Source organism: Scyliorhinus canicula, chromosome 1 (assembly GCF_902713615.1).
Source record: "Scyliorhinus canicula chromosome 1, sScyCan1.1, whole genome shotgun sequence".
In the NCBI taxonomy this organism is placed as follows: domain Eukaryota; kingdom Metazoa; phylum Chordata; class Chondrichthyes; order Carcharhiniformes; family Scyliorhinidae; genus Scyliorhinus; species Scyliorhinus canicula.
The window spans coordinates 26,723,001-26,747,117 of record NC_052146.1 but is presented as its reverse complement, the minus strand read 5'-3'; the positions used below and the strand labels follow the sequence as shown (position 1 = coordinate 26,747,117).

The following is a 24,117-nucleotide window of genomic DNA, read 5'->3' as shown; positions in this document are numbered from 1 at the left end:
GTAAGGTGCTCCTTACATTTCATTTCCTATATTTATCAAAGAGCGTGAAGGGAGCCAGGAGTTTAGAGTACAGCTGACTGGAAGCAGAGTCGGAGGGCGGAGGTCCAGTTGGTCCACGGGGCAGCTAATTCTGTAAAGTAAGAGGGGATGGAGGCTAGGGCAGTTGCATGCTCCTCCTGTCGGATGTGGGTGGTGAGGGAAACCACTGGTGTCCCCGCTGACTATACCTGCGGGAAGTGCACCCAACTCCAGCTCCTCAGAGACCGTGTTAAGGTACTGGAGCTGGATGAACTGCGGATCATCCGGGAGGCAGAGGGGGTTATCGAGAAGAGTTACAGGGAGGTAGCCACACCAAAGGTACTGGACAAGAGTAGCTGGGTTACAGTCAGGGGAAAGAAAACTAACAGGCAGAAAGTGCAGGGATCCCTCGTGGCCGTTCCCCTTCAAAACAAGTATACCGTTTTGCATGCTGTTGGGGGGGATGACCTACCGGGGGAAGGCCCCAACGGCCAGGTCTCTGGCACTGAGTCTGGCTCTGGGGCTCAGAAGGGAAGGGGGGAGCATAAAAAAGCAACAGTAATAAGAGATTCAATGGTTAGGGGAATAGATAGGAGATTCTGTGGTCGCGAGCGAGACTCCCGAAAGGTATGTTGCCTCCCGGGTGCCAGGGCCAGAGATGTCTCGGATCGTGTCTTCAGGATCCTGAAGGGGGAGGGTGAGCAGCCAGAAGTCGTGGTGCACATTGGTACCAACGACGTAGGTAGGAAAAAGGGTGTGGAGGTAATAAACAAGATTAGGGAGTTAGGCTGGAAGTTAAAGGCCAGGACAGACAGAGTTGTCATCTCTGGTTTGTTGCCGGTGCTACGTGATAGCGAGGCTCGGAATAGGGAGAGAGTGCAGTTGAACACGTGGCTGCAGGAATGGTGTAGGAGGGAGGGCTTCAGGTATTTGGATAATTGGAGCGCATTCTGGGGAAGGTGGGACCTGTACAAGCAGGACGGGTTGCATCTGAACCAGAGGGGCACCAATATCCTGGGGGGGGGGGGAGGTTTTCTAGTACTCTTCGGGAGGGTTTAAACTAATTTGGCAGGGGAATGGGAACCGGATCTGTAGTCCAGCAACTAAGGAAGCCGATATTCAGGACGCGAAAGCACGTAGTGATGCAGTGGGGAAGCTAACACTGACAAAAGAGAGTACTTGCAGGCAAGTAGATGGGTTGAAGTGTGTATACTTCAACGCAAGAAGCATCAGGAATAAGGTGGGTGAACTTAAGGCATGGATCTGTACTTGGGACTACGATGTGGTGGCCATCACGGAAGCTTGGATAGAAGAGGGGCAGAAATGGTTGTTGGAGGTCCCTGGTTATAGATGTTTCAACAAGATTAGGGAGGATGGTAAAAGAGGTGGGGGGGTGGCATTGTTAAATAGAGATAGTATAACAGCTGCAGAAAGGCAGTTCGAGGGGGATCTGCCTACTGAGGTAGTATGGGTTGAAGTCAGAAATAGGAAAGGAGCAGTCACCTTGTTGGTAGTTTTCTATAGGCCCCCCAATAGCATCAGAGATGTGGAGGAACAGATTGGGAAACAGATTTTGGAAAGGTGCAGAAGTCACAGGGTAGTAGTCATGGGTGACTTCAACTTCCCAAACATTGAGTGGAAACTCTGTAGATCAAATAGTTTGGATGGGGTAGTGTTTGTGCAGTGTGTCCAGGAAGCTTTTCTAACACAGTATGTAGACTGTCCGACCAGAGGGGAGGCCATGTTGGATTTAGTACTTGGTAATGAACCAGGGCAGGTGATAGATTTGTTAGTGGGGGAGCTTTTTGGAGGTAGTGACCACAATTCTGTGACTTTCACTTTAGTTATGGAGAGGGATAGGTGCGTGCAACAGGGCAAGGTTCATAATTGGGGGAAGGGTAAATACAATGCTGTCAGACAAGAATTGAAGTGCAGAAGTTGGGAACATAGGCTGTCAGGGAAGGACACAAGTGAAATGTGGAACTTGTTCAAGGAACAGGTACTGCGTGTCTTTGATATGTATGTCCCTGTCAGGCAGGGAAGAGATGGTCGAGTGAGGGAACCATGGTTGACAAGAGAGGTTGAATGTCTTGTTAAGAGGAAGAAGGAGACTTATGGAAGGCTGAAGAAACAAGGATCAGACAGGGCGCTGGAGGGATACAAGATAGCCAGGAGGGAACTGAAGAAAGGGATTAGGAGAGCTAAGATAGGGCATGAAAAATCTTTGGCAGGTAGGATCAAGGAAAACCCCAAGGCCTTTTACACACGTGAGAAATATGAGAATGACTAGAGCGAGGGTAGGTCCGATCAAGGACAGTAGCGGGAGATTGTGTATTGAGTCTGAAGAGATAGGAGAGGTCTTGAACAAGTATTTTTCTTCAGTATTTACAAACGAGAGGGGCCATATTGTTGGAGAGGACAGTGTGAAACAGACTGATAAACTCGAGGAGATACTTGTCAGGAAGGAAGATGTGTTGCGCTTTTTGAAAAACTTGAGGATAGACAAGTCCCCCGGGCCTGACGGGATATATCCAAGGATTCTATGGGAAGCAAGAAATTAAATTGCAGAGCCGTTGGCAATGATCTTTTCGTCCTCGCTGTCAACAGGGGTGGTACCAGAGGATTGGAGAGTGGCGAATGTCGTGCCCCTGTTCAAAAAAGGGAATAGGGATAACCCTGGGAATTACAGGCCAGTTAGTCTTACTTCGGTGGTAGGCAAAGTAATAGAAAGGGTACTGAGGGATAGGATTTCTGAGCATCTGGAAAGGCACTGCTTGATTAGGGATAGTCAGCACGGATTTGTGAGAGGTAGGTCTTGCCTTACAAGTCTTATTGACTTTTTTGAGCAGGTGACCAATTATGTGGATGAAGGTAAAGCAGTGGATGTAGAGTACATGGATTTTAGTAAGGCATTTGATAAGGTTCCCCATTGTAGGCTTGTGCAGAAAGTAAGGAGGCATGGGATAGTGGGAAATTTGGCCAGTTGGATAACAAACTGGCTAACCGATAGAAGACAGAGAGTGGTGGTGGATGGCAAATATTCAGCCTGGAGCCCAGTTATCAGTGGCGTACCGCAGGGATCAGTTCTGGGTCCTCTGCTGTTTGTGATTTTCATTAACGACTTGGATGAGGGAGTTGAAGGGTGGGTCAGTAAATTTGCAGATGATACGAAGATTGGTGGAGTTGTGGATAGTGAGGAGGGCTGTTGTCGGCTTCAAAGAGACATAGATAGAATGCAGAGCTGGGCTGAGAAGTGGCAGATGGAGTTTAACCCTGACAAGTGTGAGGTTGTCCATTTTGGAAGGACAAATATGAATGCGGAATACAGGGTTAACGGTAGGGTTCTTGGCAATGTGGAGGAGCAGAGAGATCTTGGGGTCTATGTTCATAGATCTTTGAAAGTTGCCACTCAAGTGGATAGAGCTGTGAAGAAGGCCTATGGTGTGCTCGCGTTCATTAGCAGAGGGATTGAATTTAAGAGCCGTGAGGTGATGATGCAGCTGTACAAAACCTTGGTCAGGCCACATTTGGAGTACTGTGTGCAGTTCTGGTCGCCTCATTTTAGGAAGGATGTGGAAGCTTTGGAAAAGGTGCAAAGGAGATTTACCAGGATGTTGCCTGGAATGGAGAGTAGGTCATACGAGGAAAGTTTGAGGGTGCTAGGCCTTTTCTCATTAGAACGGAGAAGGATGAGGGGCGACTTGATAGAGGTTTATAAGATGATATGGGGGATAGAGTAGACAGTCAGAGACTTTTTCCCCAGGTGGAACACACCATTACAAGGGGACATAAATTTAAGATAAATGGTGGAAGATATAGAGGGGATGTCAGAGGTAGGTTCTTTACCCAGAGAGTAGTGGGGGCATGGAATTCACTGCCTGTGGAAGTAGTTGAGTCGGAAACGTTAGGGACCTTCAAGCGGCTATTGGATAGGTACATGGATTAGGGTAGAATAATGGAGTGTAGGTTAACTTCTTAAGGGCAGCACGGTAGCATTGTGGATAGCACAATTGCTTCACAGCTCCAGGGTCCCAAGTTCGATTTCGACTTGGGTCACTGTCTGTGCGGAGTCTGCACATCCTCCACGTGTGTGCGTGGGTTTCCTCCGGGTGCTCCGGTTTCCTCCCACAGTCCAAAGATGTGCAGGTTGGGTGGATTGGCCATGAAAAATTGTCCAAAATTCTATGATTAACCTAGGACAAAAGTTTGGCGCAACATCGTGGGCCGAAGGGCCTGTTCTGTGCTGTATTTCTCTATCTCTATCTATCTATCTACCACATCCATTGGCTCCCCGTTATCTACCACACTGGTAATGTCCTCAAAAAATTCCACAAAACTAGTTAGGCACGACCTGTCCTTAATGAACCCATGCTGCGTCTGCCCAATGGGACAATTTCCGTCCAGATGCCTCGCTATTTCTTCCTTGATGATAGATTCCAGCATCTTCCCTACTTCTGAAATTAAGCTAACTGGCCTGTAATTACCCGCTTTCTACCTCCCTTTTTAAACAGTGGTGTCATGTTTGCTAATTGTCAATCTTCTGGGACCACCCCAGAGTCTCGTGAATTCTGGTAGATTATCACTAGTGCATTTGCAATTTCCCTTGCCATCTCTTTTAGCACTCTGGGATGCATTCCATCAGGGCCAGGAGACTTGTCCACCTTTCGCCCCATTAGCATGCCCATCACTACATCCTTCGTGATAACAATCATCTCAAGGTCCTCACCTGTCATTGCCTTATTTCCATCAGTCACTGGCATGGTATCTGTGTCTTCCACTGTGGTTAGCATAGTGGTTAGCACAAATGCTTCACAGCTCCAGGGTCCCAGGTTCCCGAATCCCGGCTTGGGTCACTGTCTGTGTGGAGTCTGCATGTTCCCCCCGTGTGTGCGTGGGTTTCCTCCGGGTGCTCTGGTTTCCTCCCACAGTCCAAACATGTGCAGGTTAGGTGAATTGGCCAGGCTAAATTGCCCTCAGGGTCCAAATTGCCCTTAGTGTTAGGTGGGGTTACTGGGTTATGGGGATAGGGTGGAGGTATGAGCTTGGGTAGGGTGCTCATTCCAAGAGCCGGTGCAGACTCGATGGGCCGAATGGCCTCCTTCTGCACTGTAAAATCTATGAAATCTACGAAAAAACCTGTTCAGTTCCTCAGCCATTTCCTCATCTCCCATTATTAGTGGGGCAGCAGGGTAGCATGGTGGTTAGCATAAATGCTTCACAGCTCCAGGGTCCCAGGTTCGATTCCCGGCTGGGTCACTGTCTGTGTGGAGTCTGCACGTCCTCCCCCTGTGTGCGTGGGTTTCCTCCGGGAGCTCCGGTTTCCTCCCACAGTCCAAAGATGTGCGGGTTAGGTGGATTGGCCATGCTAAATTGCCCGTAGTGTCCTAATAAAAGTAAGGTTAAGGGGGGGGTTGTTGGGTTAAGGGTATAGGGTGGATACGTGGGTTTGAGTAGGGTGATCATGGCTCGGCACAACATTGAGGGCCGAAGGGCCTGTTCTGTGCTGTACTGTTCTATGTTCTATTATTAAGTCTCGCTTCTCATCCTCTGAAGGACCAATATTTACCTTAGCCAATCTTTGTTGTTTTATATACTTGTAGAAACTTTCACTATTTGTTTTTATATTCTGAGCACGTTTACTCTCATAATCTATCTTACTCTACTTTATAGCTTTTTTAGTAGCTTTCTGTTGCCGCCTATAAATTTCCGAGTCCTCAAGTCTCCCACTAATCTTTGCCACATTGTATGCTTTTTCCTTCAATTTGATACTCTTCCCTTATTTCCTTAGATATCCATGGTCGATTTTCCCTCTTTCTACCGTCCTTCCTTTTTGTTGGTATAAACCTTTGCTGAGCATTGTGAAAAATCGCTTAGATGGTTCTCCACTGTTCCCCAACTGTTTACCATAAAGTCATTCCTCCCAATCTACCTCAGCTAGCTCTTCTCTCATCCCATTGTAATCCTCTTTGTTTAAGCACAAAACATTAGTGTTTGATTTTCCCTTCTCACCCTCCATCTGTATTTTAAATTCCACCATATTGTGATCGCTCCTTCCGAGAGGATCCCTTACTCTGAAATCATTAATCAATCCTGTCTCATTACACAGGACCATATCTAGGACTGTTTGTTCCCTCGTAGGTTCCATTACATAACTGTTATAGAATCATAGAATTTACAGTGCAAAAGGAGGCCATTCAGCCCATCAAGTCTGCAACAGCCCTTCGAAAGAGCACTCTACCCAAGCGCCAGACCTCCACTTATCCCCTTTATCCCCGGAGCCAAGTAACCCCACCTAATCTTTTTGGACACTAGGGGCAATTTAGAATGGCCAGTCCACCTAACCTGCACATCTTTGGACTGTGGGAGGAAACCGGAGCACCCGGAGGAAACCCACGTACACACGGGGAGACCGTGCAGACTCCACACAGACAGTGACCCAAGCTGGGAATCTAGGAAACTATCGCGGATACATTCTGTAAACTCCTCCTCAGGCTGCTTTGACCGACCTGGTTAAACCAATCGACATGTAGATTAAAATCCCCCATGATAACTGCTGTACCATTTCTACATGCATCCGTTATTTCTTTATTTATTGCCTGCCCCACCATGTTACTATTTGGTGGCCAATAGACTACTCCTATCAGTGACTTTTTCGCCTTACTATTCCTGATTTCCACCCAAATGGATTCAACCTTATCCTCCATAGCACCAATGTCATCCCTTACTATTGCCCGGATGTCATCCTGAAATAAGAGCTACACCACCTCTCTTACCATCCACTCTGTCCTTCCGAATAGTTTGATACCCTTGGACATTTGACTCCCAGTCTTGACCATCCTTTAACCATGTTTCAGTAACGGCCACTAAATCATAGTCATTCACGATGATTTGCGCCATCAACTCATTTACCTCATTCCGAATACTACGAGCATTTAGGTAAAGTACACTTATGTTGGCTTTTATACCTCTGTTTTGAATCTTAATACCTTGATCAGTAACCTCTCCTAAGTTATTTTTCCTCTTAACTTTTCTCCTAATTTTCCTTGTCAGTGAATCCATACCTTCATGTAACAACCTGCCGCGTCACTTTCCATTTATGTTTTTACTTCCCGTTTTATTCCTTTTAGTATTACTGGGCCAATTCACTGAGCTCCCCTCAGTCACTGTACCTTGTACTGTCGCCCTTTTTGATTTTTGACTGTGGCTTCTCTGCCTGACACTTTCTGCCTTTTGTTTCTGTCGCTGTTTTACTACCTTCCGACTTCCTGCATTGGTTCCCATCCCCCTGCCACATTAGTTTAAACACTCCCCAACCGCTCCAGCAAATAGCCCCCCTCGGACATTAGTTCCAGTCCTGCCCAGGTGTAACCCGTCAAGTTTGTACAGGTCCCACCTCCCCCAGAACCGGTCCCAATGCCCCAGGAATCTGAAACACTCCTCCTGACACCATCCCTTCAGCCACGTATTCATCCTATATATCCTGTCATTTCTAATCTGATGAGCACATGGCACCGGTAGTAATCCTGAGATCACTACCTTCGAGGTCCGATTTCTTAACTTCCTTCCTAGCTCCCTGTCTTCTGCTTTTAGGACCTCATCCCTTTTTTTAACCTATGTCATTTGTACCGATGTGTACCACGACCACCGGCTGTTCACCCCCCCACTCCAGAATGTCCTGTACCCGCTCCGAGACATCCTTGACCCTAGCACCAGGGAGGCAACACACCATCCTGGAGTTTTGTTTGCGGCCACAGAAACGCCTGTCTATTAATTAAAATGTGCGATGTGCTGGAGGCAGAGGAGGGGAAGGGGAGGAGCAAAACGACAAAGAGCAGGCCTTCCCAGATGAGGAGGATGAGGTCAAAGTACAGGACAGACGGGCTGAACATGGACGGGAGGCTGCCCACCGTTACCGGCTGGGCCAGCGGGCACGGGGCAGGTTGATAGCCGCACGGTTCACAGACTTGGGGGGGGGGGGGCGAGGGAGAGGGTAGGAATCGCCGCGTATGAGCACGGAAAGCACAGCCTACCACCCTCACCCCACCGACCACCCTCACCCCACCCACCACCAACCACCCTCGTCCCACCCACCACATCACCCGCATGCACATCATCCCTCCATTACACATCCACATGCGGCACAACGGGCAGGGCTCACACGGTCACCAGTGGAAGCGAGTCTATTGCATGCCATGGAGGATGATGACATCCCGCTCTGCGATGAGCTCCAGGCTCTACATCATTGGACAATGTCTGACTCATGGCCACAGTAACACCCTCCACCTGGACCGTCCCTGCATGCGGCCTTGACACTGCAGCACACGGTCCCGTCGTCTACTCGGGGAGATGGCGAGGGCGACCCATGGAAGGGGGGGGGAGCTCGACGTCCTATCACCCCTCACACACACACTGGCGCTCACCTCACACCCCACCCCCGCACGCATCGGTCAGAGCACACAGGCAGCTTCTGTAGGTGTGGGATTGATTTTAATGACAAACAGTTCATACACATGCCCTAGCCCCTATAACTAGTCTGTACCCTGCACCCGTGTCTAATTTTCTGGCCTTACGGGCCCTATGACTACGTCTAGGTGGTTTCCCAGACGGTACAGCAGAGCTGGAGGCGGACTCCTGTGATTGCTGCCTGGTGACTAGGGATCCCTTTGGCGACCGTTTCCTGGGGCGGCCCAGCCTAGATGGGCCAGGCTGCGGCTCAGCGACTTGGATGGCGAGCTGCCAGCCTGTCCTACCCGTTGCCCACCAGATGCACCTGGGATAGGGCGGGTCTGAAGTGTCGCGGTGTTCCGAGACCTCACCTGCAGGGGGACCCGGAACAGGCCCTTCTCCTCCCTCAGGGTGCCCGATGGCCTCGGGCCTCTCCATGAGTCGGGGGTGCGAATTGATCCAGCACCCGATGCCCCCCAGCACCTGGCGTGCCAGTACTGGAGGCCCGCCCTAGTATCAACAAGGGTCTGGAAGTTTGCAACCCTGGAGCTCAGGGAGTTGGCCATCCCTGTCTGTGTCGACGCCAGCCAGCACCTGGTCAATGGTGCCGATGCCCTCAGTGATGGCCTGCTGCGACTGGTCCATGGCCTGCTGAGACTGGGCCATGGCGTTGAGTGTCTCTTCGATCTGCAGCTGTCTCTGCCTCATGGCTGTCTGTGAGAGGGCAGCCATGTCCAGAGCCACGAGCGCCGCCTGCACGGAAAGCCCCAGGCCTTGCATACTGCTCCCCATGTCTGACACCGTCGCCCCCATTGCCTCCAGCACGGACGGCACCCGTGCGGTGTCGGCCTGGGTGGCACGCATGACCGGCACCACTCCCTGCTCCTGGCTGCGGGTGGACTCCTCCACCTGTGTCTGCAGCTGCCGCAAGCCAGCCGTAACCCCCTTTGATCATCCCTGGGTTCATGACTCCATCGGGTCTATGGGTGGGTGTGGTAACTCAAGATGGTTGCTGGGGCCGGACGGTCGGAGGGCAGCCCGGCCCCTCGGCTGCTCCTACCTTCACCTGCTGTACCTGGACGGCTGTGTTGTGCGCACCAGTTAGTGTACCAGAAGCCTCATCGCTAAAGTGCCCAACTGAGGTGAGTGTCTCTGCGATGGTGGAGGGTGTAGGAGATAGCAGTGGCGTAATGTCGTGCTTCTCATCCGACCCAAAGTACGGGGTCCCCTGGAGCGGTGTTTCCTGTCCATCCGTCCCGTGTGTGGGTGTCCTGGGGGGTTGTGTCCTGTGTGTGGGTGTCCTGTGTGTGGATGTCCTGTGTGTAGGTGTCCTGTGCGTCAGTGTCCTGTGCATCAGTGTCCTGTGTGTCAGTGTCCTGTGTGTCAGTGTCCTGGGTGGGTGTGTCCTGGGTAGGTGTGTCCTGGGTGGGCGTGTCCTGTATGTTGGTGTCCTGGGTGCATGTGTCCTGTGTGTCACTGTCCTGCGTCGACTGGGACAGGGGCCTGTTGCTGTGGCTGCCCTCCCCGTCGCTGGGTGTGGCCCTCCTGCGTCGCCGCACTGGCACTAGATGGGGGCAGCGTACACCTGGCGCTCCGGCTCTATCCCGGGCTCATGGGCGCCCTGGCACTGGATGGGGGCGTCATGTGCCTGACAGTCCAGGTCTATCCCTGTCTTGTGGGTGCCCTGGCACGTTCTGGGGGCAGTCGGCATCTGCGAGGCCGACGTTTGGTCCTGCAATACACAATACAGCATGCATGGTTAGACACGCAGACGGGGATGGGGGAAGGGGTATGGGGGGAAGGGGGAAAGGAGGGATGGGGAAGGGGGGATGGGGTGAAGGGGATTGGGGAAGGGGAAAGAAGGGAGGGAAAGGAGGATGAGGGGAATGGGGGAATGGGGAAAGGAGGGATGGGGAAGGGGGGAAAGCAGTGGGGGGGGGCTCACTTGGTGGTGCTCCCCCGACCTCTGCATCCGCAACATCCCAGTCCTCAGATCCATCTGCAAGGTCCAGGGCCCTCTCTTGATGAACGGTGAATGGGCGCCATTCAGGTGGACCCCCTCCGGTCCTCACACGCCCCCGGTTGTTATGAGTGCGCTTCTCCTGTGGGGGGGGGGGGGCAAACATAAAGGGCAACAATGTTATGCGGACATATACATGCGAACCAGCGGTTGTGTGTATGTTGGCATAGGTGCACACCCCATCCTGCCAATGCAGCCTGCATGGGTGGGTGCAGCCAGCCCCCATGACGATCCATGGGCTTGACGATCTGAGGCAGTAATGCTAACAACTGTGCCACCTTCAGTTAAAGTAACTCAGCAAAGCCCAAAGCAAAACAGGACTTCAGTTAAAGTAACACAGCACAACTCACTTCTTTGAAGTGGTGATGTCGACATTGGGCTGGGGTGGGCACAGTAAGAAGTCTTACAACACCAGGTTAAAAGTCCAACAGGTTTGTTTCGAATGGTGATTCGAAACAAACCTGTTGGGTTTTAACCTGGTGTTGTAAGACCTCTTACTGTGCCCACTTCTTTGAAGACTGAGTTCCTGATTCATGACAACCTCTCTGCTGCATGCAGGTCACACTGAAATTCTCATCGACAGAAGTCAAAACAGTCAGGTGCTGCACATCCTTGGAGAATGATCTAGCGCCTGCATGGGCATATGATATTCCTTGAACATTGGGCTGGATTCTCCGTTTCAGGGACTATGTCCTCACGCTGTTGTTAAAACTGGCCTTTCAGGCCACATATCGATAGCCCTGCAGGGGGCTAGCAAGGACCCGTTGTGAATCTAGCAGCTTTAGCTGCAGACACGGGCCCCCGCACTTCCGAGTCAGAGGCCGCGCATGCACACGGCAGCGGCCTCTAGCGGCCAAGCCGTGCTTCAGGGACCCCGATCAGCCACATGTGCGACCCGGACCGCCACCCAAAATTAGCCTGGTCCCGTATGAGGCAACCCCTGACCTCTGAGCGGCCCGCTCCCGACCGTGGCGGCCAGGGACTCAGTTCGCAGCCACCACGCGAGTATCCCGAACAGTAGGACCATGGCAGCCACCACGCGAGTATCCCGAACAGTAGGACCATGTTAGATCGGGACTTCAGCCGGTCGGGGGCGGAGAATGGCGGGGGGGCCTCCAGCAATGGCCACAGGTAGGGGATACGCGACGGAGAGTACAACTCTTTTCCGGGCCCGGAAAATCGGGGAATCGGCACCGCTGCCGATTCCATGCGCAAAAGTGGATTCTCCACCCTGGCGCAGGACGCGATTTTGGCAACGGGGTGCGGAGAATCCAGCTCATTATTTTCTATAGATAAGGTTCCATGATTCCAAAGTCATTGATAGCCAGCTGTCTCCTCAGGCTCTGCTAAGCAGGGAGGGCATATCACCCACTTCCAATACCTCCAGCTCACTTGCACCCTGTGAAATAAGCTGTGCTACATTCAGTAAAAAAAAGGTTTTTAGAGGCATATGCATGTAATCAACTTTCAAGCACAAACACAGCACAACTCATCGCGACTGCACAGAAACTCAGAGCAAATGTCTATAACCAGTAAAATATTTGCAGCATCAATTATGGCATCTCATGTAAACATACATATTTTCAAGTCAAAATATTGATTGCTTATTGCTTTAGATGGTAAAATAGCTCCAATTAAATGGATGCTTTCAAAGCACTTCCACACTTACCTTTGATTGCTGAATCGGTTAAGGATGAAATGTTACCATTTTCTGCAAAAACAAAATAATATTGTATTCAGCTATAAAGGATGATTGTGACTGATACATTTTAATCTTGTTCTTAGTCAATTGTTTAATTCTCTTGAACTTTGGTAGCATAAGGCTCCAATGCTGAGAGTGTTAGATCATCGGCGGTATTCTCCGTTCCTGAGACTAAGCCAGGGCAGGATTCATGGACTTCCACGACAGCAGAACTGGCGCCGCACGTGGACCGATTTGACGACTGTTAAGGGGCTAGCACTGCCGCCACATGGAACACAATCAGTTCGAATGAGAAACGATGCCGGATTCACTGGATGCGCGATTGACACTTGGAAGGCTGACAAGCTGAAGCCGCATATGCACACAATTCACTCCCGGCCAGGGAAGGAGACTGCTGCCACTGCTGTTCACCATGCCTGGGCACAGGTGGCAGAGGTGGTCAGTGTCACCATCAACACCATCCGGACCGGCCAGCAATGCCGTAAGAAACTGCATAACGTCCTAAGGGGCGGCCAGGGTGAGTAGGCAGCACTATGAACCTGGCACTAACCCCCGTCTCACCACCCATAATCCCAACCAGGAAGGCAGTCGAAACCCCATTCTGCACCGCATGTTGGCAACTACACCGGCCGCCATAACCGGGTGCCTGACCACTAAAGCTACCAGCTACCCACCCCCTCAGCTGCACGCATCAGACTGTCTACCATTGTGCATTTCCTGTTTCCGTCCCACCAGAAGGCTACCCATAACCGCGGGGAGCAGGAGAAAACTGAAGGATGAACGCATGACCTGCAGCCCCTCACCGTAGCAGACCAGCAGGCCCTGGACATGGTTCGTGGGCTTGAGGAAAGGAAAGTTGCCGTGATGAGATCGGCCACGGATCAGGAAGAGGGACCACGCTGAGGTGCGGTTCCCCGTGCCATGTATATCAACCCCCATCACCACACACACCAACCTCACCCCAACAGCACCCTGACCCCAATTCTCATGCCCACACCACCCTCACCTCCACACCATCCCCAACCCATACCACCCTTGCCACCTCCCCCCCCCCCCCCCCCCCCCCTTTGTCTAATCACATGTCTTGATTAAGTCTTGCAGAGCTGCTGGTGATGGGGCAGGGCCCCCGCCTCCAGCCAGTGCCACATCCTAAACCCCGTGTGCTGAACAGTGATGACAATACCGTCATGGATTTGACTCACATGCCTGAAACGCAAGAAACCCTGGAGCTCGAGTCTGAGGATGGCAGATTTCCCCTCACTGCTGTCTCCAACACCCTCCCCCTCCACCATCCCAGAGACACTCGCCTCGGTTGGGCACTTTAGTGAAGAGGCTCCTGGGACACTCTCTGGTACATGCTGTGATAATATGCATAAAGCAAGGTGCACGACCACCGACCACTAGGTGGCAGTGTAAACCCACCACATGACCCTGTGGCTGGGGAGTTGGGGGTAGGTCGTGCTTGAGGATAGACGTATTTTGCAGTAGCTCTACAATAGTTAATTAATGCTAGTAGTTTATTATTTTATTTAGCCTAGTTATCTCACCACGCAGTTGTTTCACAATAGGATATTTAAACCAGATGTTCTGTACTTCATCATTCACTTCGGCCAGTCTATAGAACATGACATGGTAATATAATTGAAGATTCTGTACAAAGAAATCCGATCCACTAAATATAATTTTGAAGAATATGGAAGAAAACACATCTTTGCTACTAACCTTGCTAGCTCTTGGCATCTGGTGCTTAACGCCTGGTAAAACTTTGATGCCTGGGATGAAAGGCATCAAGGCACCACAACAACTTCGGATTACTGGTAACGCAGATGAGAATTGGAGGGTGTTTAAGCAACAGTTTAAACTTTATGTTGCAGCCCTTGTCTGCCAGGCACAGCCCGATAAGAGGCGTTTAAACTTTCAACACATTTGTCTTTGAAAACGAGGCTGACAGCAAAACCTTTGCCAAAGTTCTTATGCAATTCGATCGGCATTGCACCCCTAAAAAAAATGAAACCTTTGAGTGCTATGTATTCCACACTTGCACCCAGAACGCGGAATAGGCATTCGATAGCTTCCTCGCTGACTTGAAGGCACAGTCGTGCAACTTCAGCACATTCCACTCGTCAATGATACGCGATCAGATCGTTTTCAGAATCTCCAATGATAAAATCCGCGAGTGGCTTCTCTGGGAACTGGACCTGCACCTTGAAAGTGAGATTCAAATATGTCGTGCTAGTGAGTTGGCAGCAAGGCAGTTCAGCACATTGATTCTCCGGCATTTTGGCACGAAGGCAGAAGTGGTGGCAAACGTCATTGGGGTGGTGACACAGCTGAATAAGAAACGTGCTCCCAGTGCGGGTGGCCTTTTGAACGGCCGACCCAATCCTTCATTTTGTGCTCGTGATGTTTCAAACGGCATTTGTTAGGGCAATGCCCGGCATATGAAAAACAGGTGCCATCTGTAATGGTAGGAATCCTTTTGCAAAGAGAAAGCCTGAACAAACAAAGAGTATCAGTACTATTGATTAAGTGTGCCGAGAGAATACATTCTTTGTCGACATGAGGCTGAATTCTCTTACCCGACGGGAAACGCGATCAGGCGGAGAATAGCTTCCACGCCGAAATCGAGGTTGACGGCGATTTGATGCCAAATCGGGATTCTGTACCCGCCCCCCCCCCTCCCAAAATGGCGTAAATGCGGTGCTCACGCGCAGCCTAAAAGTACAGTAGGCATATCATTAGCGGGCCTGACACCCGAAACTCCAAGCTTCGGCAATACAGCGTCTCAGATGGGTCGCTTTCCCGAAGGCATGTTTCTCTTGTGCTAATAAAAATTGTGCACCTGTCATCCTGGCTACTGAGTAAGGGAGAGGAGTTAGGAATTAGCGTGGTGTGACTGCGGGCTTCCGGCTCGGACATCGGCTATGCTGGCTGCGGTGGGGGGACCCCAGCAAGGGAAGGGGAGGGGGCCGAGCAGCCGCAGTGCCCCCCACAGGACTGGGGCTGTGCCCAGGCACCGACCGCCATTACAGCGGCCATCTTTCTGACCACCTTGTTAAAGAATGGGTTAAGAGACATTCCAATTAAATGTCTCATTTATGTTAAGTATCCAATAATTGATACTGCTATTTAAAGAAGCTTCAGGTGGCCTTTGGGGCATGTGATGCGATGATAGTTTTGTACAGAGTTGTGTTAAAGGAAAATAAAAGTGTTTGTGAGAAGGAGCAGAACTTTTGACTCTTTATACAACAGCAGCTAAACGGGTAACAGTGGTAGCAGAGGACAGTTGCTGTGCAAATGTGAAGAGTTGAAAGAAACAACTTTTCCAGACCCAACCAAGGAGTGAGTGAGAAGAAAAAAGGTATATATATGGCTGAACCGAAGATAAAGATGGCCGGATATGACTACCCCCCTTATTTTCTGAAACGGGATCGTACAACCAATGGAGAAGTGCAGTTGTTATGTGGACTGAGGTAACTGCTTTGGGAAAGAGGAAACAAGATATAGCATTTTCTCTTTCTCTAATCTGAGTAAAATCCGAAGCAAAGTGTTTTCTGAGCTAGAATTGGAAGAGTTAGACTCAGAAGAAGATCTGGAGACTCTATTACGTTATATGGATAAGATTTATAAAAACGATGACTTGTTAAGTGCATATGAAGCCTGGTTAGATTTTGATATATTCCGGAAAACAGAGACTATCTCCATTGAAGACTATATGATGGAATTTAGCAGGCTATATAAAAGGCTGCAGAAACACAACCTGGAATTTCCACAATCTATGTTGGCATTTAAATTACTGGACTGTGCTAGAGTGAGCAAAATGGATAGGCTCCTGGTTTTGACAGGAGTTAAGTTTGCGGATAAGGATACCTCATTCGATCAGATGACAGAGGTCTTAAAAACGTTTCTGGGGAAACATTCGATTCCTGTGGCTCTTAAGACCCAAATGGGGTCAGCAATAAAGCAGACTATGGAAGATACACTACTGACAGGATGGCGAAATCGTACGGCTACGAACAGATTGCAAGAGTATGGAAGGAGATCAGGACCCGGAAATTATGAGGACAAAAACCCATTTGGAATCTATAATAGGAGGAGACATGGAGAATGGAAATCGGAAGATGAATCCCAGAATTGCAGGGTATGATAAATCAATGTTTTCAGTGTGATTCTCAATACCATTATGCTTTCAACTGTCCAACAAGTTATAATAATAATTATTATTATTATAATAGAGTGTTTGAAGCCACACATGACACGGAAGAGTCAGAAGAGGAAAAAGATAGTGATCAGAAAGAAGGCATTGTCCTATTAACAAGCAGTTTTACTCTGGTAATGAGGGTGTTGCTTGCAGAATCCTTCAACTGTGCTGAATTGGACAGTGGCTGCACATCTACTGTGTGTGGAATTGACTGGTTAAAATGTTACCTGGACTCTTTGAATGCTGAAAATCGCAACAAGGTTAAGGAATTTGAAAGTTCCACAAGTTTCAGGTTTGGGGATGATAATACTCTGAAGTCGTTGGAAAGAGTGGTGATCCCTTGCAATATTGCTGGAGTGAATAATTTCATTAGCACGGATGTTGTATCAAGTGAGATGCCTTTGCTTCTGAGCAGACCATCGATGAAGAAAGCACACTTGAAACTGGGTATGGAACAGGATAAGGCAACAGTTTTTGGAAAGACGGTGGACTTACAATGTACACAGTCGGGACACTATAGTATTCCATTACTGACAAATGGAGGGCGGGATTCTCTCTGCCCGCGCCGGGTCGGAGAATCCCCGGGGGGTCGCGCGAATCCCACCACGCGCTCCAACGCCAGAACGCGATTCTCTGATCCGGAAAAAAATGGGCGCACGCGCATGGCACCCCGCCGCACGGAGAATCGTGGCAAGCGGTCGTAGCGGCAATTCTCCGGTGGGCCAGCAATCCTCCAGGCCGGATGGGCCAAAGTCCCACGGTCGTGATGTCACCAGATGTCACGCCAGCACCATTCTAATACGGCCTGAAAAACCGTCAACCAGTCGTGCTGGCTGACGCTGCGGGAGGAGGTGGCTGACGGTGTAGGGGGTGGGGACCCCAGGAGGGGAAGTGGCACGGCCATGGTTGCGGGCAGTGTGGGGGAGGCCCCAAGGAGATGGGGTTGATTGACAGCATTGGGGTGGGGACCCCGGGAGGGGGAGTGGCACGGCCGTGGTTGCGGGCAGTGTGGGGGAGGGCCCCCCGGGGTTTAGGGGGGAGGGGGGGTTGTTCCCACACATACACTGCCGCGGGGGTGGTTGGCGAAGGAGCAATGGGGGAGACAAAGGCTGCGGGTGACCACGGCCCTCCATGGCAGGGTTGATTCAACAGCCCAGATGCCATGACGTCGTACACACGGATGTCCACCCAACCCGTTCGCAGTTGCGGCTCAGGCATCCCGGCCGTCCTCACGTCTGCCAGAACCCCCATGCCCCCCCAGATGGTGGCACCCACCAGCGGGTAGGTCTAGGGCGGCACACACGGCAGCCCTCGGTGTGGGCAATGCCACCAGACGGTGGCCCAGGCAGGGTGGACGGCCGACAGGTCTCAGGGCAACGAGGGGGGGGCTATGCTGGCAACCGGGTCCGGCCATGTAGCCCATGGCACCTGGTTGTGTAGGGGGGGGTATGCCAATGATGAAACCCTGTCTTCACCAAGCCCCTGCAGATCGTACAATGTTTAGCCATCTTCCAGCGTTGTTGGCCGCCGTGGCGGGGACGCTGCCGTGCATGAGGCCCAGTTGGAGCTGGAGCAGGGGCGTGACAGGGAGGTGGCGGAGCTTGCTGCAGATGAGCAGGCCGCAGTCGAGCACGTGCAAGCCGTCGAGGTTGCAGGGCCACATGCCCAAGAGGCGCAGGAGGAACACTACGACGTGGGGGAGCCACAGCACGAGGATACCGAGGAGGAGGAGAAGGGTGTGCCACGGCCATTTAGGCGTCCGATGAGGCCTCTTGTTTACCGGCGCCACATGTCCTTCGAGGACTTCCCAGACAGGACGTGCAGGAGACGCCGGATGAGCCAGGGGACTGTCGCCCAGATCTGCCACCTTATGGCACACCTGGCACCATGTGGGACTGGGGGTGGACATGCCCTCCCGGTGGCTGTCAAGGTGACGGTTGCCCTCAACTTCTTCGCGACGGGGTTGTTACAGTCACCAAGTGGGGATATGTCTGGCACCTCGCAGACATTGGTGCACAGGTGCATCTGGGCAGTAACTGATGCCCTGGATGACATCGCGGACCGATACATACAGTTCCTTGTGGACCGCGCCCACCAGGATGCCAGCGAAGCGGGGTTCGCTGCTGTTGCTCGGATACCCGTGGTCCAGGGGGCATTCAATGGAGTGCACATCACCATGCAGCCCACATCCAATGAAAGGGCCATGTGCATGAACCGGAAGGGCATGTACTCAATGAACGTGCAGGTGGTCTGTGACCACAGGATGACGATCATGTACGTCTGCGCCAGGTACCCTGGCAGTGTGCATGACTCTTTTATATTGGCCCAATCGTTCATCCCTGGTATGTTCGAGGGACACACCCCCCTCCCCGGCTGCGGAGCTGGTTGCTGGGCGACAGGGATTATCCGTTGCGGTCGTGGCTGATGACGCCTATACGGAGGCCAGAGACCGCTGTGGAGCACCACTACAATGATGCCCATAGTGCGACCAGGGATGTGGTCGAGAGGTGATTAGCCCTTCAGGTGCCTGGGTCACTCTGGAGGTGCCCTCCAGTACCCATCGGCAAGGGTCGGCCGCATCGTTGTGGTCTGCATCCTGCACAACATAGCCCAGCAGAGGGGCGATGTGCTGGGGGAGGAGGAGGGAGAGGATCCTCTCCAGATGAGGGGGATGGCGAGGGAGGGGGTGGGGCGATGCATCGGACATGGTGGATGGACGGCAATGGGATGCTGCCCGACGCTGCCGGCTGGACCAGCAAGCACGGGAGGCGCTGATAGCTGCACGTTTCAGCGACCGCGGTGGGTGGCAGGATTGATGGGCATGGGCAGACAGCGGAGTTCGGCACTTTCCCCTCCACCGACCACCCTCACCTCCCCCACAACCACATCATCGCATGCATACCACCCCTCAATGACACATTCACCTGCAGCACAAAGGGATGGTGGTCACACGGCTGATGATGTAAGCGGGTCTGGTGCAAGGCATGGAGTATGATGACAGCCCGCTCTGCGACGAGCTCCGAGCTGCACATCGTTCGACAATGTCTGACTCATGGCCACATCAAGACCCTCCACTCGGGTGGACCTTGCATGCGGCCTAGGCACTGCATCTCATGGCCCTGTCGTAGGGCTGGGGGCAGGTTGGGGTTGGGAGAGCCATGGGGGAGGGGGGGGCACAGAGCCGCACATCACACTCACAGGAGCTCAACATTCCATCGCAGCATCCGGCACCCACATTGGCACCCAGTCGCCGCCCCACCCCTAGATGCGTCAGACAGAGCACAGAGGCAGCTTACATGGGTGTGAAAGGTGTTTAATGACGGATGTCCTGTACATATTCCCTAGCCCTTTTAACTATTCTGTGCCCTGCACCCATGCCAACTTACTCATGGTATACCTTCCTGGCTTTACGGGCCCTATTACTACGTCAAGGTGTTCCCCCAGACGGTACAGCAGAACTGGAGGCAGACTCCTGTGACCCCTGCCCTGTGACTAGGGTCTCCTTTGGCGGCCGTTTCCTGGGGCGGCCCAGCCTGGATGGGCCGGACTGCACCTCGGGCGATTGGGATGGCATGGTGCCACTCTGTTCTGCCCCCTGCAAACCAAATGCACCAGGGACGATAGGGGGGGAATCCAAGGTGGCGCGGAGTTCCGGGACCTCCCCTGCAGGGGGACCTGGAATGGGCCGCATCACCTCTTCCTCCCTCGGGGTGCCCGGTGGCCCCCGGGACTCTCCATCTGACGGGTGCGAGCAGATCCAGCACCCAGGGCAACCCCATCACTGTGCGCTGCCAGTCCTGGAGGCCCGTGCTGGTATTGACCAGGGTCTGAACGTTTACAGCCATGGAGCACAGGAAGTTGGCCATCCCTGTCTGGCTCTGTACAAAGCCGGCCAACACCAGGGCAGTGGCACTGATGGTCTCAGCGATGGCCTGCTGAGATCGGGCCAGGTTGTTGAGCGCTTCTGCGATGTTCAGCTGGCTCTGGCTCCCCATGGCTGCCTGTGAGAGGGCAGCCCTGACCTGGGCCGCGGAGGTCTTGGCCACAGATAGCCCCAGGCTTTGCAAACTCAGACCCATGCCAACACCGTCGCCACCATTGCTTCCACCGCGGACACCACCCATGCGGTATTGGCCTGTGCGGCACTCATGACCGGCACCATTTCCTGCTCCTGGATGCACTCCTCCACCTGCATCTGCAGGTGCTGGAACCCGGCCGTCACCCCCTTCTCACATCCCTGGCTGCACAGGTCTATGGATGGGTGAAGGAATTCCAGGAACTTGGGACCCGTCTGGGCGGCAGCTGTTTGCTGGGGCCGGGCTGCCTCCCCCAACCATCCAGCCACTCGGCTGCTCCTACCTTCACCTGCTGTACCGGAGCGGCTGTATGGTGCGCACCAGTTAGTGTCCCAGAAGCCTCATCACTAAAATGGCCAACCGAGGTGAGAATCTCTGCAGTGGCGGAGGGTGTGGGAGACAGCTGTGACGCAACCTCACTGTCTTCATCAGACCTGTGGTCAGGGGTCCCCTGGGGTGCGGTGTCCTGTCTGTCCGTCCTCTCCTTGTTGGTGTCATGTTGTGTTCTTTAATGTCTGTCTGTCCCCTGTGTGCTATTGTCCTGTGTCGTTGTGTCGTGTCTGTCTGCCCCTGTGTGCTGGTGTCCTGTGTCATCGTGTCGTGTCTGTCTGCCCCTGTGTGCTGGTGTACTGTGTCGTCATGTCGTGTCTGTCTGTCCGCTGTGTGCTAGTGTCCTGTGTCGTCGCTGGGCTGGGCCAAAGGGCTGTAGTTGAAGCTGCCCTCCCCGTCGCTGCTGGAATCCCTGCCAGTCAGGCACTGGGTGCAGGCAGGGTCTGCCAGGTGGGCCCGGTTGATCTGCGTCGGCTGGCCGGCCAGGGGCTGGGCGCGGACGGGGTCTGCCAGGTGGGCCGTGTCAGTTGCCGCGTGGCCCTGCAAGACACAATTCACCATCATGGTTAGGCAGGTGGACAGGGGTGTGGGTCGCGGTGAGGAGTGAGGGGAGAGTACTGAGGGGAAAGGGCTGAGGGGAATGTGCAGAGGGAAGACTGCTGAGGGGAGAGGACTGAGGGGAGAGGGCCGAGGGGAGAGTTGAGGGGAAAGGGCTGAGGGAGGAGGGTTGAGGGGAAAGGGCTGAGGAGAGAGCTGAGGGGAAAGTGCTGAGGGTAGAGTGCTGAAGGGAAAGTGCTGAGGGGAGAATGCTGAAGGGAGAGGGCTGAGGGGACAGGGTTGAGGGGAAAGGGCTGAGGAGAGAGCACTGAGGGGAGAGGGATGAGGGGAGAGGGATGAAGGGAACAGGGTCAGGCTGGGGGGAATCTCACTTGGTGGCACGCCCCCGATCTCAGCATTGGCAATCACCCGGTCCTTGGGTGCACAAGCTATGCCCAGTGCCCTCTGCTCGTGCACGGTGAGGGGCTGCAAGTCAGGCTCGCCCCCTCCGATTTGGGCCCGCTCTCGTTGGTTATGGGCACTTCTCCTGGTGGGGGGGGCACACAAATAACAGCATTGTTAGGCGGTCCGATGCACACAGCCCGGCAGTTGGGTCTATGTTGGCATGGGTGCACAGAACACACGGGCAACGCGGCCTGCATGGGTGGCTGGAGCCATGTGGGTCACGGGTGTGCTTGTACTGCCCCCCGGGGGAAGGGGTGGGTGTCACATGTGTGGAGGTTAGAGGGGTTGGTATCATGGGCACATTGCTGGGTACTCACCCTGGCTGCCCTGAATAGGTCGTTCACCTTTTTGCGACACTGCTCGCCAGTCCTGGGTGTCACCGCGATGGCACAGACGGCCACGCCCACCTGGGCCGGGTCAATTTGGCTGGGACCCTCTGGCCGGGTCCGGGGAACAGGCTTTCCTCTCCTCGAGGGCGTCCAGGAGCGTCTCAATGGCGTGGTCAATGAACCGGGGCGCTGCTCGGCGTCGCGCCACCTTGCTCCATCGGCGGTCTGTGCGCCGCGTCGCTGACGCTACTCTGCAGACGCTGCCCCGTGCTTCCCGCCATGCCCGTACTAGCCCCCGTGTGGACCGGAGAATGGGGCCTCAAAACAACCGTTGACGCCGACATGCAACACTCCCGTTTTGACGCCGGCGTCAAGACTTAGCCGATGTATGGGAGAATCCCGCCCAATATTTCAGGTGCAGTTGTTAAGGATCTGTTAATGGCAATTTGAATTGGGACTTCAGCTGATAAAAAGCTTGTTGTATTCAAACTGCATAGGCAATATGCGCATCCGTCTCCTCGGAGGCTGAAAGATTTATTAAAGGATGCAGGAGTAAGGGATGAAGACTATACTGAGCTGAAAGAACAGATTAGTGATCGCTGTGAAGTTTGTAGAAAGTACGGAAGGACTCCATCACGACCGATAGTAACCCTACCTTTGACCAAGGATTTTAACAATATTGTGGCGATGGACCTTAAGATCTGGGATAAAGCTAACAATATATTTATTTCGCATTTAGTAGGTTTCGCAGCCAGATTTAGTGAATCAACTATTGTACGAAGTAAAGAAAAGAGAGTAATTCTGGATCAAATCGTGGAAAAATGGATAGGGACAGGAATGGACCCACCGGCAAAATTCCTTACGGACAATGGGGGAGAATTTGCTCATGATGAGCTTAGGGATATGTATGAAAACGTAAATATCACAGTTAAGAATACGGCTGCGGAAAGCCCATTTAGCAATGGTATGTGTGAAAGAAACCATGCTGCAATAAATGTCATGCTCCGGAATATTTTGACAGATAGACCAAACTGCAAGTTAAATTCAGCTTTAGCATGGGCGGTACCTGCAAATAAATCATTGCAGATGCTTGGGGGTTATAGTCGCGATCAATTAGTGTTTGGTGGAAATCCTAAAATTCTGTCCATTTTGGATGACCAGCCTCCAGCTTGGGAAGGGTCTACAATTATCTCTGCCTTTGCTGAGCATTTAAATGCATTACATAGCAGTAGAAAAGCTTTTTTGGAAGCAGAAGTCTCTGAAAGAATTCGCAGAGCTTTAAGGCATAATGTACGGCCTTCAAATACCGTTTTTCAGCAAGGCGACATAGTATACTATAAGAGAGACAATTTTAATGAATGGAAAGGCCTAGGGAAGGTCATAGGTATAGCTGGCAAAACATTCATTTTGCAAAATGGCAATCAAAATGTTTGGGTACATTCATCATGGATAACGGAGGCAGATTACAAATTTTCACATTTAGACATAGCAGACAGATATGACAAGGAACCAGGGTCATCTGGTACGCACGTATTATAGAACTATGGGGACCAGTTCACTGATATAGACAGTGTTTCTTAAGAGGAACACAATACTTCTGATGAATTAGAACAGGCCATTTTTCCAAAAGGACAGCTGCCAAAAGTTGGTACAAAAGTAACATACTTGCCTAAAGGGTCTAGTCAATGGAAGGATGCAACTGTTATTAGTAGAGCAGGGAAGGCCACTGAAAAGTCTAAACATTGGTTGAATGTATAGCATTCAGAGGAGGGTGTCACGACAATGGATTGGGAACATGACGTTCAAAAATGGATGGCATAGAAACACAGTGCCAGTTCGGATAGTACATAGGATACTATACTGTACAGAACATACATTGGAGAAGGAGGCTATTCGGCCTATCGAGTATCGGCACCGACCCACTTAAGCCCTCACTTCCACCCGATCCCCGTAACCCAATACCACTCCGAACCTTTTTGGTCACTAAGGGCAAT

At 52.2% G+C, this 24,117-nt stretch overlaps 1 protein-coding gene across 1 annotated transcript in view; it reads right to left on the bottom strand.

Annotated features, from left to right (window-relative positions):
* Positions 1–24,117, bottom strand: part of LOC119978323 — a 492,194-nt gene that overhangs the window by 229,939 nt on the left and 238,138 nt on the right. The window contains exon 11 of the mRNA XM_038819870.1: positions 12,153–12,194. Coding sequence (XP_038675798.1) covers positions 12,153–12,194 — 42 coding nt within the window. The remainder of the gene's footprint in view (positions 1–12,152; positions 12,195–24,117) is intronic.